General features: G+C 39.0%; 1 protein-coding gene across 2 annotated transcripts; it reads right to left on the bottom strand.

The window, feature by feature from the left end:
- Window positions 1-506: 506 nt before the first annotated feature.
- Window positions 507-16385, bottom strand: hdr (hematopoietic death receptor). 2 transcript variants are annotated; one of them, XM_064353942.1, is made up of 10 exons: window positions 16130-16385; window positions 7613-7772; window positions 7236-7364; window positions 6860-6971; window positions 6361-6461; window positions 5169-5270; window positions 4478-4518; window positions 3982-4080; window positions 3149-3185; window positions 507-2798 (listed from the first exon to the last, which is right to left on the bottom strand). In XM_064353942.1, the coding sequence occupies exons 1-10, from the start codon at window positions 16181-16183 to the stop codon at window positions 2500-2502; spliced, it is 1134 nt and encodes a 377-aa protein (XP_064210012.1). In that variant the 5' UTR covers window positions 16184-16385; the 3' UTR covers window positions 507-2499. The 2 variants fall into 2 exon arrangements, with proteins under 2 accessions (XP_064210012.1, XP_064210011.1); XM_064353941.1 differs by having other exon boundaries at window positions 3817-4080; window positions 16130-16384.
- Window positions 16386-17274: the final 889 nt, after the last annotated feature.

The following is a 17274-nucleotide window of genomic DNA, read 5'->3' as shown; positions in this document are numbered from 1 at the left end:
GTTTATTTTGAAAACTTTATTTGTCATTACTATTCAGGAACATGAACCCTCATTGAAAAAGTCTTTGAGAGAATATAGAATATAGAGGCTTCAGCTCCTGTTGGATTAACAGGCCTGGTCGGTAGCACCACATGTTCAGTGTACAATGTGAATCACGGTATCTACTAATGACTAGGGAAAGTATGCAAATATTATATTCTTTGTGTTATAACAACCATTTCAGTGAAAGCTCTTGAAGCTTTCCATATAAATTAATAATTAAATTATATTAATAACTGCAGTGCAACAATGGAACCATAGCCATGTAAAATGTTATTTGTAATCTCAAAGTAGAAAAGTCCCTGAAAGCCCTTTGCATCTATTGCCTGATTGGTTTTCCCAAAGCATACATGGATGTACTTACTTATAATGGTCTTGTTAAATTTTACATAATCAGACATTCAGTACAGGCTAATTCCCTACTTTCTTTTATACTTTAGTGTACAGGTAGAATGATCAAGCAGAAATAACTGTGTAAAGACTAACACCTTTATTTTCAAACATGTTACATGGATATTCCCTTATCTACTCAGAAACAATAAATACTATAATTTAATACAATTTACATAAATATTTGTATGAAAAAGTAAAAAAACAAGTGAATATCCATTTCAATAATTAATCAATTAATTGAAAAGTAGTACAAAAATAAGGACAAATTCCATAGGAAAAAAAACCTCACACATATGGCAAACTATCAACATAAATTGTGTAGTGAGGTGCAAATACATTCACAGAAATATGTACAAGCTGGTTCTGAAAATAAATAAAACACTTCCATGAGCACAACACTGGATAGCACGCTGTTCAGCCATTTTCTACAATGCTCAGCCCATTCAGTTTCCCATGCTTGCCCCTATCTACACAGTCAGACTTGGAGCTAAATAAATACAAAAATGAAAACAGCTGCGAACGGACATCATTTACATTGCTTACAGTGTTCATAGGCCCCATTCCCCCTTAAAACAGCCTTTCATGTTTACAATCACATCTGTGCATATATAACACCTGACAGCCTGTCAATATTTATGATGTCTGTTAGCCAACTGCATGTCCAACAGCTAGCTTGACCGTGACAACCTATTAATGAGCTGGTCTGTAACATTTACAAGCATGCTTTTAGAATTGCATGTTGGGTCAAAGTGCAACAATCGCAGATTACAAAACAGTTACAGAACAGTTGTTTCTTCTTGTCTTTGCGGTTACATTTTACTGAAAAGGAACAAGAAGTTGAATATTCATATGTAAACTGAGCAATTGTGCACTTTATAGATACCAGTGTAATGTTGTTTGAAAATACTAGCAAGGAGTATACAGGGGAGAAAAAATGACCTGAACAATTCTGACTGGCATTGGGAAAATAGCCATCCAACCTTATTCATTTTTTCAAGCACATTTTAAGCAGATATAAAAGCAAAGTGACAGACACATTCAACATTCCAAGTACCTGAGTAACACACACTGGGTCTTTCATGTGCTAATCTATGAAAATGCATAACACTGCCAGCATTTAATTAAATGCAGGCCAGTGTTGCAGAATGTCTGATGGTACAATAAAAAAGAAAAATGAGGGAAAAAAATGACCTACTTTTACCAAATTTAAAAAAATCTATTATTTTCATAATACAATCTAGTGCTGTACAGACTGACGTTCTGCCAAGTCGTCATAAAGCACTTTCATGTTTCTCTCTCAATGGTCACGGGGGAAAAATAGGTTTGTCCTTGTTAGCATTGAATGAGGGGGCACAAAGAATCCGATACCCACTATCAGTCAAAGAAACTTTGCAAACGAGGACACACTATCTCCACAGTTCCTTTTCAGAGATCTCTCCACGGGGAGGAGTAAACTACCTCAGCCAGAGGACAGGGGTCAGTTTCTGTGCCAGTTACAATCTGGCTTCTGTTCTCGTTTGTTTAAATACTGCATGAAAAAGCCAGTCTGCAGACCCTCAACATTACAAAAAACCCATTCACAAGTTGTGCATGCCCTTAAATTCAAGGAAAATGGGGTACTATTCATAATAAATACAACATTCACTAATAAACTCATGGCCCTGGAAAAACAGAAGGTACTATCCAGAGTGGTACGAATATGCCTCCCGCCATCGCTCTCTCCAGAACAGAGAGGTCACAAACACAGAGGCATATGAAACTTTGTTCAAGGCCACACCAACAGTGATTTTAAAAAACCACGTACGCCTCCTTTATCTTCAGATTCCCGGAGTGTTGACACACAGGGAAATCAAGTATGTTCAGTACAGAGATGTTTAGGCTCAAATCACACAGTACTGGCCTACAGAGTCTGAGACCTTCTGAAAGGCCAATATACTTCCCTTCTTTCACCGAGAGCATATACCCAGGGTTGAAGCCCTACTCCAGAAAGGCTTTATTTTTTTTTTTTAATGTATTGCCCATTATTCATTATTTATATTATTTTCCATTGATGTTAAAGGCACATCATCAACTCTCATCCTGAAATCTAAAATATCCATGATCAATGACTTCTTGAATAACAATTTCAGCAGAATACTTTTGATCTAGCTGCAGCAGTGCCTGAATGAGATCATTTATATCAGCTTTAAGGCCCTCCTTTTCCATCCAGGATTTCAGGAGTTTATACACTCTATCTCCAGAAAAGCTAAATTCTGGATTGTTTATGGTGTTGTCGCTCAGTCCGATAAGTCTGAAGAACCTGTTGCGGTAGATGCAGTTCAGATTCTTCTCAATAATGTCAAAGGCTTTCAACAAAGAATCTTCCCCTGCAGGAAAAAGATGGTATATTAGAAATGTATTCAATGCACTTTACAGTACACTGCAATTTGAGTAAACATTTAAGCAAGTGGATTTATTTGAGCATATGCCATAGCCTATCATCTTATCTGGGGGAAAATGTACCCTTACTGAATTTAGTACTCAAGGACAAAAAGAAAAACATTTGTGGTAAGATTTCCTCGAGCTATAAATGCATGTATTTTTGTAAATAACACTATTACACTATAAATGGCTCTTATACAAGTTTTACACAAGGTTCCTTGCATGCAATACATTCTGGCACTCCATTAAAATGGTAGATGCAGCCCACATTTGATATCCAATTCAGTTTGCTTACCATTGACAGGAATAAGTCTTCTACAACAGCCATTCTCCTGTTGAAGATAGACACAAAGGAATAAGATACTACATGACAAAATACAAATATACTCAGTTCAAAAGTAAAATAATGGGACATAGCACAAGCATTGGCATAATGCACACCCCCGCAGTCAATGAGTGGCTATCATGTTCAAAACATATAGCAACAAAGGATGTCACTTGCTTTTACTAACTAAGTCAGCCCACTTTTAAATGAAGAGAAATTATCTCAGCGGTGATCAAAAAGGACATCTAAAACAAACTGCGGAGTTGAATGAAATGAAATTACTGTAAATGTCATCACTCCCTAAAACAAAGGCCAAGAATCAAAACTAGCTACTCAAAGCTCTCTAAGACCTGCTCTAAGAAAGAACACTCATCACTGATCAGAAACACTGGTGAAGCCATTTGTCCCAAATGTTATGGTGCTCTGAAATGGAGAAGGGGGGGCTATCGATAAAAAAAGTGCTGTAATTTCTGGTGAAACCAAAAAAATACCCTTTGATAAAAAATTTGACAAATCAAAAATTGCAGAGTACAGAGCCAAATCAAGAAGTGAGTGGAGCTCACTGTATTTGTATATAGAGAGGGGACAGGCAATGGCAGATGAAGTGAGAATTTCTGTGTACTGTGAGCTGTTCTCACCCTAATGATAGGCTGCCTCTGTGTCTTGGGGCTGGGGTTGGGGGACTTGGAGGGCAGGGCTGTGGGCTGAGTGCTCAGACTCGTTTGGGAAGAGCTGGTGGTGTTGGGGAGGCTGTCGCCCAGGCCCTTGTCCTCCTCGTCCGTGGCAGAAGGCTGTGCACCCACCAACATAATCCCCTGCAGGAAGGGCTGCTGCTCGGGCTCCTCCCGTCCTGCGTTCTGTCTGTTCTGCTGCTCCTCCATCGTCCTCTCACAGTCTTCATCCTGCGAGATGCCAGTCAAAAATGACTATCCAATCAAAAACCATTCCTTTCCACTGCCCTTCCCCGGCACCTTTGTTTCTGACCTGCTAATGGCGTCCCTGCAAAATCTGTGACATCACACGGCAACAGCAAACCCTTGTTCTCTAAAGAACTTGCCTAACTGTGCAGGAAAAAGAACTCTGCATTCTTCACCAGTGATTAAGATGAATTACACTCAGCAATAAGAAAAGCCAAGTCTAACCATACAAAAAAACCCGAAAGAGCAATTAATTGCCAATGATGCCAGGTCAGTGTGGAAAAGCCTGAAATAGCTGCTATAAATGATTTTGTTATTCTTGCCATCTTAATATATTGGTGCAGAATTAAGTAAACTAATGGGAAAAGTCTGGAAAACATACCACGTGAATGTTCACCTCTTCATCAGGGTGGCTGCGGTTCTCTGTTAGGGTAAGTGCAAAAGAGTACAGATATTACCAGGTGGTCCTCGTTACCGTTTGCTCCAGGGTTAGGGTCAATTCCAATGTAAAAAATAATTCCAATTCCAAATCTCATGAAGGGGGGAAATGATCATGAGAGGATAAATTCATTGTAGGTTTTAGTCTTTTCATAGGATTAGAAAAATATTAAATCAGGCCGGCCTTATCCTTTAGGGAAAGAACCTGAAGTTGTGTCACAAAATCACAATGATATAGTTGAAATACTAATCGTTTCATTCAAGTCACTAATTCCTTTGAGCACTCAATTCCAGCTTCATTGAAATGTTTAATACAATAGAAATGGAAGATACAGCATTATGTTAAAGTGAAATGGCCTTAAATTACATTTCACATACACATTGGTAAATGGACTGCATTTATATAGCGCTTTTATCCAAAGCGCTTTACAATTGATGCCTCTCATTCGCCAGAGCAGTTAGGGGTTTGGTGTCTTGCTCAAGGACACTTCGACACGCCCAGGGCGGGGTTTGAACCGGCAACCCTCCGACTGCCAGACAATCGGTCTTACCTCCTGAGCTATGTCGCCCCGTGTAATGTTCAGTAATGTCAAAGTGATATTTATTTTAACAACATCGACTTCGCCTTGTCTCACCTGTTGGTTTTTTTAATGCTCGCTTCTGACAGAGCAAACCAATGGCCACAGCGATGACCAACAAGACAAACAGCAGAAGAGGCACGATCACAGAAGCAACCACTGCATGAAATACAAACAGATCTAAACAAAACAACTTCGACATAGAACTTAATGCAAAAAAGGGAAAAAGAAAATCATTCCAACATCCAGCAGTATGACAATACCTTCCTATATTACAGAAGTATAAAATACTTCTATAGTAAAGGAACAGAATAAAAGATTGTTGGCAACCTTGATAAAGATTGGCAAAAAAAGGCTGCATAAAAACACAGGGAATGAGCTATATTCTCTAGTATATATACTCAAATATGGGAAAACTTTCTTTCTAATAAAGTTGCTCAGAGTAACAACTAAAAAATAGCTCAAAGTAAATTTTATTTCCCAAAGAGATACCCAAGATCCCAAGAACATTCCCATATTAAGTGTTTTGAACATCCTTCCTTTGTATATAACATACAACATACACGCATATGGATAACGCTACAGAGTCGTCTTCTAAGAAGTTTTATGAGATTTGGGAACATGTTTTGGGGGAGATACTGTCGGGGGGATCTTTCACCATACAGTATCTTTAAAAATCCTTTCGGTCTGGACTGCAATTCAATTCAAATCAACCCACTAATTTTCAATCAGGACTTTCCCAAGCCTGGAGGATGTGATGGCCATTGCACAAGAGTAAGTTTGATTTTGAGAAATGCTGTGATTACAGTTACAGTCTTGCTAAAAGATCCATTTGCAGCCAAGTGTTATCTGGTGGGGGGGGATAACAGGTGTGTGGCCAAATGTCTTGGTGTTTGCTTGCCTCGATGGCCTTTTCAGGATAAGCACCCTTTCCAACTCACCACTTGGTTTACTTGGCCAAAATGTTCAATTTCGGTCTCATCTGGCTCCAGCAAATGTCGTTTTTTTTTAATGGATCTTGACTGAATAGTGCACTAACCACAAAATATGGCTGAAGGCCTTATTTTTAAAACAACATATATGTACACACATATATAGATATATATATATATATATTCACTGAAGCCATAAAAGCCATATAAGACCTGTTCAGTAGTGTTATCCTTTCACAGAACTGTATTAAAGCACACAAGCAGTTCATTCATTCTGACAGGAAACAACAGGTTATGCAAGCAGTCTTCCGCTGTACCTGGAGATGTGCTACCCGAGTTGCTGGAGGGCGGCTTTTTCTGGCAGACGGAATTGGATGTGGTGGTGCAGTTTCTCACCACTTCCTCGTCCTCTTTACATCTGCGACACAGTGAAAAGCCACAGCGTTATCTGGCGGTCTCACGCTGGGCCAGGGCCAACACAAGAGCACCTTGATTGCATTTTCAATTGGGTTCGCTCGCGAACCGTAACAAAGAGAGAGGTGCGCTTTCAAAATGCAATCCAGCCCCTGCCATTGATATTTCCTTTCGCAGATCTTTTCACATGACACATCAAAGGGGGTAGCACAATAAACCACTGAGACATATAAATATGCATCTAAAGGGTTTTATTTACAATACTCCAAAATGTACACACAAATAATAATAATAATAATAGAATGAACCCTCAATGTTTATGTGAAGTAAATGACGTTGGGGTAGGTCTCTATTTCGATCAAGGATTATTTAGGTAACCAGACAGGGCACTTTATTACTTACTTAGTGCACTTCTTGCACACTTCACAGGCTTGTTCAGTCCCACAGAACGTGCCGGCTTTACACCGGCACTCCGTGTCCTTGGTGCTGGTGCAAACTCCAGTCACTTCCTGGTCTGTGGAGAGCGCAAATACACAGTGGTCTATCTGTCAACAGTGGAATCAATGCGCAAGCCAATACACCAGTGATTCAGAGGTAATTACAGTGAGATGCAGCAAGTTAAATTGCACTGCACATACATATAGTACTTTTTTATTTTCCAATCTCACTTTTCAATGTTCCCCACAAGGTGAGATGACATTTCCCATGATGAGGTGGCTTAGTACTTGCAGGGTTATGGTACATGTTTTTATTCATGGAGTGAAAGACAGGGCATTACCTTTACGGCATTTTGTACACAGGAAGCATCGGTCTAGTCCGTTCGGGTGCTCTGTGAATGTGCCATATTCACAGGGCGAACATCTCCCCCTCTCTCCAGCTCTTTCACAAGAACTTTTAACATGCTGACCTATCAAAAAAAAAAAAAAAAAAAAAAAAAAAACATTGCTTCAGAACTCTATTAAAATACATCAAGTTCTGCCACAGTTGGGTCCGTGGCCTTTCTTTGACAGAAGGTAAAATATACAGTATTATACGAGATCCATGAAATTAGGCCATATATATATACTGCATTTAATATATTGCTTTAATTTCTTCTTGCATCAACGAACGGAACGGCACATATTCACGGGGTGAGGCAGATCGTCATTCTCTTACCAGCAGGACAGTTCAGACAGCACAAGCTCTTGTGTGGGTACTCCAGATTCTCGCTGCAATATATCTCCCGGGTTAGCCTGTTCCTGTCCGTAGATCTTAAGGTTCTCACATTTGGTTTCACAGCCACCGCAAGGGAGAGGGCACAGATGAAAAAGGAAACCTAGAATAAAAACAAATTCATCCCCAATTACACAGTGCACAGACGGAGCCCAGCTTCCTCATGACAAGCAGTGTGCTTGCAACTGCAACCCTTAACACTTAACTTGAAACAGCTGATGTAAACATCTGCAAGGAAGCAAACAGTAAAAATATGATGGAGAGCAACCATAACGAGGGGCATCTGCTGGCGTTTGATGCCACAGTTGCTAAAAACAATCAATATACACACACCGGCCACTTTATTAGGTACACCGGGTTGGCTTCTGCTGCTGTAGCCCATCTGCTTCAAGGTTCGACGTGTTGTGCATTCAGAGATGCTCTTCTGCATACCTCGGTTGTAACGAGTGGTTATTTGAGTTACTGTTGCCTTTCGATCAGCTTGAACTAGTCTGGCCATTATCCTCTGACCTCTGCCATCAACAAGGCATTTTTACACAGAGAACTGCCGCTCACTAGATATTTTCCCTTTTTCGGACCATTCTCTGTAAACCCTAGATATGGTTGCGCGTGAAAATCCCAGTAGATCAGCAGTTTCTGAAATACTCAAACCAGTATTCTGGCACCAACAACCTTGCCACGTTCAAAGTCACTTAAATCACCTCTCTTCCCCATTCTGATGCTTGGTTTGAACTTCAGCAGATCGTCTTGACCATGTCTACATGGCTAAATGCATTGAGTTGCTGCCACATATATTTGGTACACCTGTTAACGAGTAGTTGAAAAGGTGGCCAGTGAGTGTATATATATACACACCAAATACTGTTTCTCACCCTCAGGACATATGCTAGAATAAAACAAGCTTTAACAATGATTTATTTCTCAGGCTAGGTGTTCCAAATAGGACTTTTACAACATTTGCCGCCGCGCCTCCAATGGCGGACTCTGGAAAACGGCCATGTGTTGCGACATGGAGGGAGTTTCCTGTACTATGGAGGTAGGCTTAAGGCAGATGTCATACTTTCCAGACACAGCGTGTTTGAATAATTGAGCCAATGAAATTTCAGGCACAGTCACACCATTCAGATTTATCCAAACAAGTTCACACAGCACAGGCAAGGAGTGGATGACTTCTAAATTTAGGCTTATGTTGAAGGCAATTATTAACATGTCCAGCTCTGATGAAGACAGTAAACAGATCCAAAATAAGAATTGTATAAGAGGTAAGGAACCGGGAAGCTATCAGAAAAAATGAAAATTAAACCTCTGAAATATTGCCCCATAGGTTAATTAGTAGCCTATAAGGCAGTGTGTAATGAAATGCAATGTGATCTTATTCCAAAGGCATAAATAGGCAGAGTATTGTATTTAGGCTACATAAATTTAATGATTTTGTTTTAAAGATTCTTTTGAAGGTAGCACTACAGATTTATCCATCCTTCGTGTTATATTTAATACACTAATTTTTAATTTGTTTACTTTTAATCTGAATTAATTTAAGCCTGATTCATTGTGGGTTCTTCATTATAACCACTAGTTAGTCCACCAACTGTGCAGTTTTCTCACAAGAGAAATTCACATCAACATCTCCAGGTATAAATTGCATTACTGTAGTTAGTTATAGTACAGTATAGATTATACAGTATCATTTTTAACATGTCACAATGTGTAGGCTAAGTCCGAATGAAAAGCTTCCATCCTTAAGGCCTGTGTCTTTTTCATTAGTGCTGCCCACTTGCAGTTACAGATAATGCCGTACCATTGTTTATTTTATACCTAGGTGTGGTCTGTTCAAGAAATAAACAAGCACAGTAATCTGATATCATTTCCGCTCTTATCACATTTCACTGCTTCTCACTCATTAGACCACGTGACACTCCCAATTCAGAAATGCCACTTTCCCCATCAGGTTTTACATGCACAGCAGAGGGAAAGTCATCGTTTAACAATGAAAAATAAACAATTACAGTATTTTTTTCCATGAAAGGGATTTTGACAAATGAGACTCAGCTTTAACAATAACCAAGTACAACACTAAACAAATAACAAACAAACAAAGACAAACAATAGTATTTTTTTCCCTTCAATACGACTCTTCACATAAATTCACACAGAAGGCTTTTATGAAGCCCTTTTATGACAGAAGTATATTATTTTCCTACATTTAACCATTACAATACATGTATTGTGATGTTTGCATGTTATCCACGCATAGCACATACAAACAAGTGGGTCACCCACAGAATGGAACCGTGAAGTGCCTTAAGCCGCGTTTCCACCGCAGGAACTATACCCCGGAACTAGGAACCTTTTGAGGAACTCAGTGCGTTTCCACCGCAGGAACTAGGGTCTAAATTTAGTTCTGGGGGCTTTGTTTTACCCCCCAAAACGTTCCTGCTCGGGGGGTAGTACTTTCCGAAAGTACAGGAACCTTTTGGGTGGAGCTTGCAGCGCTGAACATTTCTGATTGGTCGAGTACTCGTAGCATTTGTGTTGTATTTATTTTCCGCCATTACCCGCCATGTTTGAAAATATGCAGCGGCAAACCAATTTATTTTCATAATAACTTCAAATCAAACTTGAGGCGCGTTTCCACCAAAATTACCCGGAACTTTCAGTCCCAGGAACTACTTTACCAGGAACTAAAAGGTTCCTTCAGCCAATGGTTGTCTGCGTTTCCACCGGGGTCTAAAGTACCGCGAAGATTAGGCAAATTAGCCCACTGACGTTGTCGTCGGTCCATCTGTCATATGATTTCTTCTGTAACCCCATACTACCACCGAAGTAGCCTACATTATTTTCTAATAACCGGGACAGCCCGGAGGGGTTTATTCCACTTAGCCTATATAGCCTACAACGGGTTACCAACAATGACTATATATGGTTACTTTTGTATTTATTGATTTTCATATATCCTCTCAAACACATTCATTAACAGCAGAAAACATGCACACGTTGTAAACAATTTGCTGTTTTATTACTTTCTCGTCGTCAATTCCATATAGGCTAATCGCAAAATGACAAGAATAGAACGAAAACTCGGACTTGCGTGAAAATGTAAATTAGTAGTGGTACAGCCACCGTTTGCTTTCCTTCCAAGTTACTGCTAGCCGAGCAGCGAAGTGTGCCCTCCAGATGCGAACCATGCACCATAAATGAGTCCATAGTCTTCCTGGTCTTTTCGTGGAATTGAAAAATGGCAGTAAAATTGAGTAAAATTACGGCAGTCTGAAAAAGCTAAAGGGAAGATTACTAGAATTAACCTGTTATTTTACCCGGATAAAAAGTGCGGAAGGTGATTTCCAGTTTGCTTGTACTGTATCACCAATGTTAATTATGCAGAACTATTGCATACCTCACATAACTGTATCAAACGTTTTGAGTCAATTACAACGGGCTAACAAAGAAAATCCGGAAGAAAATATTCAGCAACCGAATTAATCCGTTTGAATGTTTTGGTAGCCTACGTAATATGCTGTCCCAGCACGAATGCTTAGCATTTTATAAAACGAATAGCCTACTAAAGCAAGAAAAGAACAGAAGAGCACACGTTATAATTCCAAGACGTTGACAGGCTATAACCAAAAGTAGGCTACAGCGCCGCATTTGAGTCATGAATTGAGTTCATGACTTAAAATCTGTAGTGTACAAATGGCCATTCGTTTTAAAGCAATTTTTGCAATACAATCTCTTGAAACATACTCAAAATGAAATCAAAATATTAAATAAACATTTGTCAAACCGAAGAAAGAGATTGTTTTATTGATTATAAAGTGTGACCTTATTTTCTTACTATAGTATTAAATCTACACAACAGCCATGGGTCTCTGGCACTTTCTGTACTGTGAACCCCACCTCTTCTCTATCTGCTTTCCCACCCATCTATATGAAGTAAAAAAAAAAAAAAAATATATATATATATATATATATATATATATATATATATATATATACAAAAGGATGGTGGACAGTCCTCTCTCTTTTTTTAAAGCATTTTTTGTTTTTCCAATTAAATCTCAAAAACATAAATCTGAAACTTCTTTTAATTTTTTTAAATTATCGGATATCAAGGCAACCCTGAAAAAAAAGATCCTTTTGCATTTCCACAGATTACTCAGTTGATATGTGGCAGAAATCTTCAGAGGAAATCAACAGAATTTTACTAACCTTCTATCTATCCACACAAAATATGTAGTATGAGGACACAACAACCGTATGATCCAGCCTTGCTGTTATATGCTCCTATTAATAGCATCTGCCAAATACATAACAGGCGAATATAAACAACATAACTTTCCTTCAAAACAGTTGTAACAGCCTTCAAAGAAATCCCACAACAGAAAGCCGCTTAAAATGTTAGCGCATAGGCCTACACGTAAGCCACTTTAGTATTGCACAGTGAATATCTAAGTCTACATCTCTGTAGAAAACAGGAAACTGGAAAACAATGAAAGTCCCAAGAGGAATGCTCTAACCATGTTTGTGAATGTATTTATCATTTGAGAACCTTATTTTTCTTTTTAGGTAAACACTAACCAGGTCTTCCTGTTAATATTGCCTTATTCACCACGTACAAAACACAGCATTAAAAACTAGGCTAATCTTCTTTAAGATTAGACTACACATTAATGACCTCAACAGGAAGCTACAAAACCTAGGCTACAGGTTCACCTTTATCTTGTCATACATTTTGTGAGAACATACAGTAACACAAGCCTCATTTCATGGTTTGCATAGCCCAAAGGCACTGCATGTGAGATTAATAACCCTTTAAAACAGACAATACGTCTTAGAAGAAAAAAGGTAATATACACCGCCAATTTAATCCAAGGGTCTTAACAATAGCAAAAGACTATTTGATATCATATGGCATCTGGTTTCATATCCATTGTCACATCTTAGAAAATGTAGGCCATCCACCCATTCTCCAAGCCTGCTTTGTCAGCTGTGTGAAGCTCTGCGTGGAATATGTAGGCTATACAAACTAAGAAGAGGTCTCCACAAGGAATGGGACAAATATTTTTTTATAATGTGTACTTGGGTTATTCACTGCTTTTTGCTTTTTTTTGTCTTATCCACATGAACCCAGAACCCAGAACCCAGAACAGGTTGTAGCCTACTCCTCATAACCACAGTATAGGCCTACCAGTATCACAGTTTAACATTAGCAGACAACCAGCACCAGCTTTATGAAAAAGATGAAGATTTATACAATTTAATTTGTTCTCATCAGGATAATATCTGCATATTAAATGTAATAATGGGGAGTCAGAGGGGGAGGTTGCACTGTCAAACCTAAGCATCGACCCGATTTTGCACCATTAGTTCAGTAGAGTGTTTGCTTAATCCACAATCACAATGACACACATATGACACAGCCTATACATGACTTAAAATTCTAGGCAAAAACAAAGAGAAAAAATAAAACAAACTGATTATGCTCAGGCTTGTTTTCAAAGAGAGGCTCACACAGTTTGATTTCCGTTTAAAAACACTGTGGGCGAATCCATACACCACACTATTTAAACATCAATCTTAGATTATCTGTCATACAAATCAAAAATCTACTAGCCATCCTCTATTTTTGATAAGATTAACCAACTTTTATTGAATCCATCTAAACCATATGCATTGCCTCTCAGTGTACACTGAGATACTGTAAATAATTTGACTTAAAACAGTTTATCGTTTTCAGATTTACCCTTTTTCACATATGACCAGCGGTTCAAAGATACAGCAACCTGTTGCTTCCATGTTCTCTAGTTAGCACAATATTCTTTAAAAGACACATCCACCCATGGATTTTTGTAGTCTAAAGAGACACGCTTGGCTCTGTGCATTTGCCTCTAGATTTCCATAGAATATTCATGGGTAGCCATGGACAATCACATCTAATGGATGGAAGGCAGGGGCAGGGGGCGATATAGCTCAGGAGGTAAGACCGATTGTCTGGCAGTCGGAGGGTTGCCGGTTCAAACCCCGCCCTGGGCATGTCGAAGTGTCCTTGAGCAAGACACCTAACCCCTAACACCTAACTGCTCTGGCGAATGAGAGGCATCAATTGTAAAGCGCTTTGGATAAAAGCGCTATATAAATGCAGTCCATTTACCATTTAGGCCTACTAAAAACGGCAAACTGTCAATATATTGGCCTTTGCTGTGGTAGATTTGTGTGGCCTAAATGGTGTGGAATGTGTTATCACCGGAATTGTCTACACACTACAATTGCCAAAAAAAAGGCGCACTTCACTATTCTAAAACAGCCTTACTTCCTCTATTTGCTATTTGAGTCAGTGAACATATATCGGATTTATTAATGCTGATTTGGTCCAAAGACCAAAAACAGCTCCTGCCCCCTATGGAACAGGGACAGGCCACCTGTAGTGTAAAACAGCTTGTACTCAAATCTGGTGTGCCTGTATTTCACACACACAACGCACCGGGCAGAAGCCCCTGAAGCACAAACAGCACAGCACAAATGTGTCATGCAGTCTCCAGAGCATGGGTCTCAAAGTGCAGTCCTGGAGGACAGCAGTGAGTGTCTGCAGGTCTTTTTTCAGTCAGAATTTAATTTAGGCCTAGCAAACAAGGTGTGCAACTCTATAGCCAATCAATGACTTAAATTAAGCACCTAGGTGAAACAAGGATCCAACTGAGATCCCCGTTCGAGTGCATAACAGCCATTAGTATGCCTATACATCAACAAATAACAAAAATATTTGTAAACTTAAACTGATATTACTAAATGCACTGTATTTTCATATTCTACAGTGCCGTACACCCACCGGAAGCAGCTTTTTTCCCCACCCTTGCACATAACACATAATGTCTCCATGGCCATACATTCCCTCCATAAGCTAATATGTTTACATGGTATTGTGATTCCACAAACAAAGAAAGAAAGAAGTAGCCTAAATCTAGGAGAGCAAACACACAACTTTAAACAAACAGGAAGCCAGAAGAAAGTCTCAGGTTTTGTCTAAAAAATAAAGAAAAAAACTTCATTACCTGAAGGACTAATATGCTAAGGGTTGGCTAATGGTGTCCAACAATTACAAATCCGGATACAGCAACAATTGGAATCAAAATGTTGAACAGCAACCTGAATGGTTATTACATGACCTGTAGTGTCATACCAATCCACACACAGAGCAGAAAGCACAATTTTAACCATATCAATACATACAACGATTCAGTACCAATCGACACCACAGTCATGTTAAATGTGTGCATACACACAGCATGGACTGATGTTTGTCTTGCATGTAAAAAAATAACAATCACAAGCATGGGAACAAGTGCACACAATGAGCAGGTCATTCTAAAGCAGGGATGTCCGTACTATGGCAGAGGCCAAACCCCTGCCATGGCCTGTAGTTTGTCCATGACAAGGGTCTTAAATTAAAAATAGACCACCTTAAAAAGTGATGTGAATTGGGGAAAAGATAGCTGAAATTCTAAGAAAGTCACACTGGCCTGATTCAGGGTATACATCAATTTGTGTACCTCCCTAGTCCCATTTTAATGTATACTGCTCTAGAGTATTTTCGAAAGTAGCCACATACTAATTGGCTGGTTGCATTTTTGATATTTTTAATTCCATTTCCAGGGTTTCATACGTCATACAGGCAGTATAAAACAGCTCAAATACATTACATAAACAAGCAGGGTACCGCTTATTTCAAATAAATCCGTATCAATCGTCATTATTCCCCTATTTGGATCCTGACAAATATCGTTCGACGAATCTCAGTAGGCCTAGTCTATATTTAACACATCACATATCACGAGTCTACTATTGTGTAAAACGATTGCAACTTTTAATGAAACTATTACTGAGGCAGGGGAAGTTAAAGGCAGCGCAATGCACAAACCATTAACAACGTGACTTACATTCGAGGCTTACCTATGCATACGGCAACAGTAGACTCGCGAAACCACTATGACGCAGTTGTGGCCTTCAACACAATCAAATGTATATTACATACGTCATTAGTTAGGTGGTACGAGGTAGCCCAACCGGTTTTCTCCTGCAATACAGCCTCGACTAGGTTTTTTCGCCGATCAATGCCGTTTCTCGTTTAACCCGTCAGAACTTTTGGAATGTTATTTAAAGTCAGACTGCATAAACTGATACCCTTATCGGCTGAGATATTGAATTTCGTATTTTGAACAGGCGGTCTATTCTAATCGTTTTAATTCTGACATTTGGTTTTGTAATTTAGTTTTGTACATTTTACTTTACGCCAGGTAATGTATAACGTTTGTTCTACAACGCTAGTATATATTGCATTGCATTAGACAACATGAAACGAACTTGTTTTGGTTACTTACGGACAGATCACGATGTGTCAACAACAAAACATAAAAAGAATGTAATGTAAAACTGAAAGATGCATCCCCATTAAGTGAGCCTACTTACCGATTTTAGAACGCTCATTCTGAATTGAAAATAATAATTCCAACACTGTTTCATAGCATACTTCCTGTATAATAACGCTAACTTAGTAATGCATATAATTCCAGTAATCCCAACGTTTTCACGATACCCGTTATATTCATATATTTTAACTGCTGCTCATCGAAAGATACTCGCGATCTTACTGACTAAGAGATAATGCGAAAAAGTTTTGTTTGGGCAAGTTCTTGAAAGCGTCACGCCCCCAGCTCTCGGCGGAAGTTTAGTATGATGCAAACGCGCCGGGTATATATGGGCCAAGTTGCTGAACCAGGATCAGGTATGGCGACTTATCCGTATGTCGTTAGTACCACGAGAAAAAGAGAGCTGATCCACAGCCAATGGACTCAGTTTGAGCATGATCAGCCTTCCTAATTTTTTTTGTTCAATAATATTGGCTTCCAACCTTAATAGCTACTTAGTTTCCTTTTGCTTCTGAAATTATAATTATTGAAACAACTTTACATTGTTTATTGGCCTACTATGTAATGGTAAAGTAGCCGTTCACATATGATGTTTCAGACGTAATTTGTTAATAAATCCTTGCTAAATTACCAAACCTTACCTGGGCAGTTATACATTTGCTCTAATTTAATCAAGCAATAATTCATTTTTGCAAATGCCTGAAGAGTATTCTTAATTTGTGAAAAAGTTATGGGGCTGACAGCATAACACTGGGCTAACGCTCAACCAGTAAACGCTTTAAAAAAAAAAATTCTCGGGGAATTCCAACAGCATGTTTTTTAAGAGAGCGACTTTGCTCGCATACCTTCGATCGCATGATCAAATGAAAGGATTGTGCAATCACCTATTCGCGTACCTCACCTGCGCAGGCTGGGTGCGTCATTTGTGGGCGGGAAGGAAGACTATTTGAACAAACCATATACAGTCATAAGCCGATGCCATTATCGGTTACTTTCAGCTGGTGTCTCACAGGAATTCAATTTATTTGGCAAAGCAGTCAGGAATAAACCAGTGTGAGCTCTTATGTATATGTTAAATCTGTAGTTGGGTGTAATAATTTACTGGGTAAACATTGTAACTTTCTGACTATCATTACTTTAATTACTTACTCAGTGCTTATCACACAAATGGACTCAAACTTTGGC

The sequence above is a fragment of the Anguilla rostrata genome, chromosome 10 (assembly GCF_018555375.3).
Source record: "Anguilla rostrata isolate EN2019 chromosome 10, ASM1855537v3, whole genome shotgun sequence".
Classification (NCBI taxonomy): Eukaryota; Metazoa; Chordata; class Actinopteri; order Anguilliformes; family Anguillidae; genus Anguilla; species Anguilla rostrata.
This window is presented reverse-complemented; position numbering and strand designations above follow the sequence as displayed.